The 7,411-nt window shown below is 39.4% G+C and overlaps 1 protein-coding gene across 1 annotated transcript; it reads left to right on the forward strand.

The window, feature by feature from the left end:
- The first annotated feature begins 5,893 nt into the window (after positions 1–5,893).
- On the forward strand, positions 5,894–7,195 carry LOC114165215 (uncharacterized). Its single transcript, XM_028049874.2, has 2 exons — positions 5,894–6,202; positions 6,332–7,195. Exons 1-2 carry the CDS (start codon positions 5,894–5,896, stop codon positions 7,193–7,195), a joined length of 1,173 nt encoding a protein of 390 aa, XP_027905675.2.
- Positions 7,196–7,411: the final 216 nt, after the last annotated feature.

Raw genomic sequence — 7,411 nt, forward strand, 5'->3', positions numbered from 1 at the left:
ACGAGGGATTAGGTAGGGATTGTTCCCTCGCAAATCTGAAAATTTGTTATAGTGACACCAACAAATTAATTGTGAATTTACATTGATTAATTTCAAAATCTAAGACAATAATTAATTGAATGATAATCCTTAGATAAGTAGTGAAAATCTATTTTGAAAGCAATGGAATTAACCTATTTTCGTTATCATTGTTTTTAAATCTTTTTATCTTTTACCAATTTTATTTCTATTTTATTTGACTAACCCTTTTCGTATAGTTTTTATAAGAAATAATTTGATAGAAATCAATTTCGTGTTCATTGGGAGATTACTGTTGTAACATCCCTACTGGAAATTACTTAATTAAAATAAATAAATGGAATATAGAAAATCAATCGACATAATTTTATTATTCCCAAACGCGGAAAAATTCAAATTATTTTTCAAAGCGCCACAATTTAAACATAACTAAATAAGAATTTTTTTAAAAGTCTTTAAAATCCAACATAATGAAATAACATCACAAAAAAATCCCTATCTCAATAGCCCCCAAGCTAGCCCTCTCTCCGTCTCTATGCATCACCAGCATCACCAGTAGCATCATCTGCTCTCGGGTAACAAATCACACGATCATCGCCAAACACAAACAAAAAGGGTGAGCTCAAAGATAATCAATAGAACAAGTTAATAAAATTAATAATGCACCCAATCGTTTGATTGTAGTTAGTTCTTGGCCAAGTCCTTAATATCCCAAGGCTTTTCAACCTTCAATTCACACAACATAGTTAGCCATGGACTCATGATTTATGATACTCACACAAACCTGCCCGCTCGTGGTCCTATCTCTACGAACCTCCCCGCTCGTAGTCCTGCTCTACGAACCTGCCCACTCGTAGTCCTACTCTATAGACATGCCCGTAGTCCAACACATGTGATCCACCAGTTACGTACCTCCTCGCACGCAACATCTCTCAAGTGTGAGCAAGGAACATACGAACCTACCTCGCTCGTATCCCCACACGAGAGTAACTGGATATGAACCTCCTCGCTCATATCATCACGTGTTCACCACCATCCATGAACCTACCCGCTCATGACAAAGCATCTCCTAATCCAAGTTTGCATTAATGCATACAAACAACACACACAAAAAACAAAGCCCGCAACCATATCGCTGGGCTTGAAACACAACATTGTACTATTCTCGCTTAGGCTAGTAGCCTTCGCCCAAGTGACCAGGCCTATCTCGCTTAACCTAGGCTCTTTCGCCTAAGCAAGCGCATTGCAAAGGCACAACTCGAATTCTCGCTTAGGCGAGACCTTCTCGCTTGGGCGAGATCGCTCTTCGCCTAGAACCAAAGTCTCCCGCCTAGGCGACGAGTCAAGCAGACACACACAAATTTTACATGATTTCTCGCTTAGGCGAGACACTCTCACCTAAGCGAGATGACTTATCGCCCAAAACAGGGCTCTCCGCTTGAGCGAGATGCTCGAGCAGAACCACACAATCCCCGCGATCTCTCACTGAGGCGAGGAACTCTCGCCTGAGCGATATTCTCTGTCGCCCAAAAAATGGGCTTCTCCGCTTGTGCGAGAGGCTCAACCAGAACCAGGGTCGAGTCTTTGCTACTTTCACCTAGACGAGCCTTGCTCGCTTGACTGAGAATAGTAGATGTCTTCCTTGTTCACGCACGCAAACATAAGAAAACAATGCCAAAACACATCTCAATCATTACCAAGCAATCTACCACAGCGCACAAGTCTTATGAACATGATTTAAGCCTAATTTGACCACCAAAATTTGAGATTTAATCATAAACACCATATGGTACAAAAAAACCCCATCATATTCATACAAACGCATAAAGGATTGCGCAAACAACATCAATACAATCAAACCTCTACATCATACCATATAGAGTATGAAAATTCATGCAAATCACATTCATACATACGCATTTTAGAATACACGAAATAGCTCCCCTTACCTGGAATTTCTTGCTGCAATTGCTCTTCTATCCTTTTCTTTATGGTACCCAAGAAACTCCCTTTGATATTCCAAGGTTTCAGCTCTGACTCTTCCAAAAATGAAATGGCAGTTCTCACAATTACCTCCAGAATCTCACTTTTTCAGGTCCAAAACCAGTTCCTCTCTTATGTTTTTCTCTCTCTCTTCCAAAATTACCTTAATTAAGCATCATTAACCCCAAAACGAAAATGATTTAATGTTTTGGTGTTAATGGTCATTCAAGGACCATTAGTGGCTGCCTTTTCAGCCCACATCCTTGCAGCTAGGGTTTTCTATACCCTTTCATATTCAAGTTAAAATTAAAATTTGGCAAAAAGATAGGTTAGTTTTGTTCTTATCAAAGTTTGAACCCACAACCCATCAATTCCCAAGTCAAGTGCACAACCAATTCAACTAATACATGTTTTATGATAATTCTTATAATTTTAGGATTACATTATCAATACTCACATCCACGCATAACATTAAAACAATGTACATTTCAAAAATATCATATAATTAACATACATAGGACTCAAACCCAAGTCCTCTCACATAAATAAATACTATCAACCATATAAGTTAATATTTTTCCATGTCACAATAATTATCATTAAATGCCATAAAGATTTCTACTACTCGCATTTATTAAATAATAATTTATTTAATTATTTAAATTTCTCGGGTCTTACAACTGCGACTTAGTTTATCCTCTCTATTTTGTTGGCTACTTTCTTAACAATACTAAAGTTGTTATAGATAAGTAGTATTAATTTGATCGTGTAAGACCTGTGAAAAACCAATTAATTAAATAATTAATTAATTAATAGATGAGGAAGAATGGGACTTTTATGACATTAAATGTTAATTGGTATGACTTGGAAAAGTACTAGCTCAAGTGATTGAGAGTACTTAATTGTGTGATAGGACTTGGGTTCGAGTCCTATGTATGCTTTTTGTGTGTTATTTGATTTAATTGTATTTTGATAATATAATTGTGACTTGTGAGTGATGTTCTAATCATAGGATTATAATGGTTATCACAAAATCTGAATTGGCTTAATGGTGGAGCTTAAGCCTTATGAGTGAAGGGTCACGGGTTCAAACCTTGAGGGACATAAAGTTGACTTTATTTTTGCTAAAATTAGGGTGACTTGAAGGTGAAAAGGCAAAGGCAAATCTAGCAGAAAGGGGGGCAACCAAGAGGGGGCTGGAAACCATTATATAATGATCCTTTAATAGAAATTAAACCCACCATAAAGCCTAATTTCGTTTTAACATTCTAACGCCTAAATGAGACACATATAAAAGATCATTTTGAGGGGAAAAGAGGGTTTTGGCAGTGCTGTCATTTGGCTTGTGAGAGGAATACGAGTTCTGAGAGTGTGAGGAGAGAATTGAATGCTATTGGAAGAAGATTTGAGAGGAAGAATTACGGGATTGAGAAATTGGAGAAGAACCTTCAAAGGCTACTAGTTGGTACCAAGATTTCAGGTTAGGGGAGCTGAACCTAATTTTCGTGTTGTTATTTTGGGTGTATGAATTTGATAATTGTATGTCATGGAATTTGTGTGGTATGTTTTATGATTCAGAATTTGGTTGGTTGAGATTGTGTGCAAAGCCATGCTATGCATTTTTGTGATTAGAGTAAGGGTTTTGGGTATTGAATGGGTATAATTGATTAAATGTTGGGTTTTAGTAGTTCCATTGGATGTAAACATATACTGATAGGTTGAGTGTTGATGTGGAATGCTTGGTATTGTATCTGTTGTGTTTTGGGTAAGGTTTTGGGTCTTTTCGTGATTGAACAGTGGTGAAACTCTACAAGTTTTGCCCAAGCGACTGCTTCTCACCTAGGCGAGAGTTGCAGAAGTTCATTCAGGGTTTAGGCTCGAGCAATTCGCTTAGGCGGTCAAGGTTGGGGTTGAGCAAAATGTAGTCTCGTTCAGGCGAGAATGGCACGCCTAAGCGAGTTGTGATGAAACATGTACCATTTTGAACGCGACTTCTCGACCAGGCGAGAAGTTTTGAGTTCTGAGCGATGGATACTCTCCCTTAGGCGAGAGTGGCTCGCCTAAGCGAGTGCACAAAGTGGTTTGACGCAAACTTTAAGTCGAATTCTCGTTCAGGCGAGGTCTGTGTGTTTTTGGGTACAAGTATGACTCGCTCAGGCGAGAAGAGCTCGCCTAAGCGAGATGAAGTGGTGATGCCACTGTTTCACGCTCGCTTAGGCGAGATGGGGTGGGTGGCTTAAGCGAGGTTGACTGGCTAGCATGGCGAAGAGCTCTAGCTTAAGCGAGTATACTATGAGTTTCAAGTTTCTATGCAACGTAGGACTTTTTGATTGTGAGTTTCTAAAGTGTAGGAATTATATGCTTGTGTTTGTGGTGTTTGGGCTTGAAGGACTAAGTCCAATAGGAGCATGGAATTGTGTAGTTCCCGTCGGCTACTAAGTGGCGAGGAGTCCTTAGTATGGTGATTACATGCGTCGGACACACGATGGGCAAGGAACTGTTATGTTCCCGTTGGCTGCTATTGAGCGAGGAGTCCATAGTATGGTGATTGCGTGCGTGCCATGGTCCGAGCGAGGGAGACTTTGATGTTTTACTACATACGAGGAGTCTGTGGGGCAGGACTATGAGCGGGATAGGCTCGTAGGGTTGGACCACGAATGGGTTGGTTTCGTGGGAGCATAGTGAAGTCCAAAGACCTAGTTCATGCATATGACTCATGAAGGACCATGAGATCAGGGATGGGTAATTTGGAAAATAATGAAATACTATCGTGACGTTATTTCTTTGGGATGGATGTCATATTTATTTTATATATATATATATATATATATATATATATATATATATATGTATATATACATATATATATATATATATACATATATATATATAGATATAAAGATATATATATATATATATATATATATATATATATATCTACATATCTACATAGATATATACATATATATATATATATAGATATATATATATATATATATATATATATATATATATATATGTGTGTGTGTGTGTGTGTGTGCATCCTATCTGTGTGTGTGGCGATGATCGGATAACCTGTTATTCGGGAGCAGATGTTTTGACAGGTGAGCCAGGAGATGCTTAGAGGCGGAGTGCAGGGTCTATCTGGGGCTTTTGAAAGGATTTCTATTAAAGAATTTTGATGTAATTTTAATTATGTTAAACTTCGGTAGATTTATGAAATAAAGTAATTGCGAATAGTTGAATTATTTTACAATTAAAGTTTTTAAGTTTGTCCGCGTTTTAGGAAATTATAATTATAAATGAGGTTTATTAATAGCATTGTGTTTTATTTTAATTTTATTTATTCATGTACATTTATTTTAAAAGTAATATTCCTTAGGGATGTTACAATTGGTATTAGAGCAAAAGTCTTGAAAATATTTTAAATATTTTGGGGCTTTTAGGGGTGAGTTTATCGATTGTTTGTTTGTGTGACTGAATTTAATGCTGTAATTGAGTGAGTGGCTTTGCTTAACCAAGTGAATTGATTCTTAACAGTTGAAATGTGGCGTATTCAAGCTATGGCTGCTAACAGGAGGAGAAGGAACGGAAATGGTGTTGATGACATCGCAGAGGCTATTCACCGGATGGTGAATGCAATGCAGCCACCTGTAGCAGCACAGCCTAGAACGGCGATTGCACCAGTCAAGGTGCCAACTGTGGAGGACTTTTTTGTCACAAGCCAGCTGAGTTCACTGGCAAAGCCTCTCTTGATGAAGTGGATGCATGGCTCCGCAAATGTAAAAAGATTTTCAAGGTGATGAATTATGTGGATGAGCAGAAGCTTCTATTTGCCACCTATCTGCTGAATGAGGATGCTGAATATTGGTGGGTAGGCATGCAACAATAGATGGAGAGTAGGGAAGAGCCGGTGACTTGGGCCAACTTCAGGACTCGTTTCCTGGAGAAATACTTTCCAAATACAGCTAAGCAAGACAGAGAGGCTGAGTTTTTGGCTCTGCAAGAATGTGTTAATAAATTCGAGCATCTAGCAAGGTATTATTCTCAAGCAATCACTAAAGAGTGGAGGTGCCTTAAGTTTGAACAGGGACTCAAACATGAATTGAAGAAGGTTGTTACACCTCTGAGAGAAAGGAGATTTCCAGTATTGGTGGAACAAGCCAAGAGTGCAGAGTCCCTAGAAAGAGGACCAGATCTAGTGAGTCGACATCAGAAAAATGTCGCAGAGGCTAGGCAGATGAAGAAGCCTTACAGTCGACCATAGGCCTCTCAGGGTCCCACTTGCTACCAATGTGGCAGACCCCATCTGAAGAGAAATTGTCCTTAGTTGACAGATGGGGTAGGAGGATCAGGTGACCGTCACAAGTGTTTCATATGCGATAAACCAGGACATTTTGCCAATAATTGTCCAGAAAAGAAGAGTTTGGGTGTGAAGAAGACCGCAACATCACTAGCAGAAAGAGCTAGAACAGCTGGCAGGGTTTTCGCCATGACCTCCACAGAGGCTACTCAATCAGGTAATCTTATCCTCGAGCCATGTTTATTGTTGGGTCAATCAGTGTTAGTGTTATTCGATTCTGGAGCAACACAATCTTTCATCTCTAATGCATGTATAGGGAGATTGAGCTTGGAGAAACATGACTTGGGGTGTGAGTTACTTGTTTCGACTCCTTCCTCAGGTCAGGTGGCTACCAGTTCAGTCTGCATTGGGTCTTCAATGGTAGTGGCAGGTCGCATATTCAACGTGAACTTGGTGTGCTTGCCCTTGGAGGGACTGGATGTGATATTGGGGATGGACTGGTTGTCTAACAATCACATCATAATTGATTGTGGACGACGCAGTTTGGTATTCCCAGAACATGAAGGGTTGGAGTTGGTCTCAACTCGTGAGGCTGTGAAAATGCTGCAAGAAGGAGCCATGTGTTTTATGGTGATGGCTAAACCAGAGAAGAAAGGTGCAGCGGAGATGATTCAGAATATTCAGGTGGTTAATGAGTACGCAGATGTGTTTCCGAATGAAGTACTAGGATTGCCACCGAGTCAGGATGTTGACTTCACTATTGACTTAATTCCTGGTGCGGGTCCCGTGTCCATGAATCCATATCGAATGGCACCTGTAAAATTGGCAGAACTCAAGAAGCAAATTAAAGAGTTTGTAGAGAAGAAGTACATTCGGCCTAGTGCTTCATAGTGGGGAGCCCCTGTGCTATTAGTGAAGAAGAAGGATGGAAGTTCAAGACTATGCGTTGATTATTGGTAGCTGAACAAGTTAACCATCAAGAATAAATATCCACTGCCAAGGATTGACGATCTGCTCGATCAATTGAAGGGAACAGAAGTCTTCTCCAAAATTGACCAATGATCTGGATATCATCAGATCTTAGTCAAGCCCGAGGATGTCCAAAAG

The sequence above is a fragment of the Vigna unguiculata genome, chromosome 10 (assembly GCF_037176805.1).
Source record: "Vigna unguiculata cultivar grain cowpea cultivar isolate G323 ecotype 2 chromosome 10, ASM3717680v1, whole genome shotgun sequence".
NCBI classification, from domain to species: domain Eukaryota; kingdom Viridiplantae; phylum Streptophyta; class Magnoliopsida; order Fabales; family Fabaceae; genus Vigna; species Vigna unguiculata.

Coding starts and splice junctions, on each gene's coding strand:
- LOC114165215 (XM_028049874.2), top strand. CDS start 5,894: ATGGAGAGTAGGGAAGAGCCGGTGACTTGGGCCAACTTCAGGACTCGT. Junction 6,203..6,331: donor TAGAAAGAGGACCAGATCTA/GTGAGTCGACAT, acceptor AATTGTCCTTAG/TTGACAGATGGGGTAGGAGG.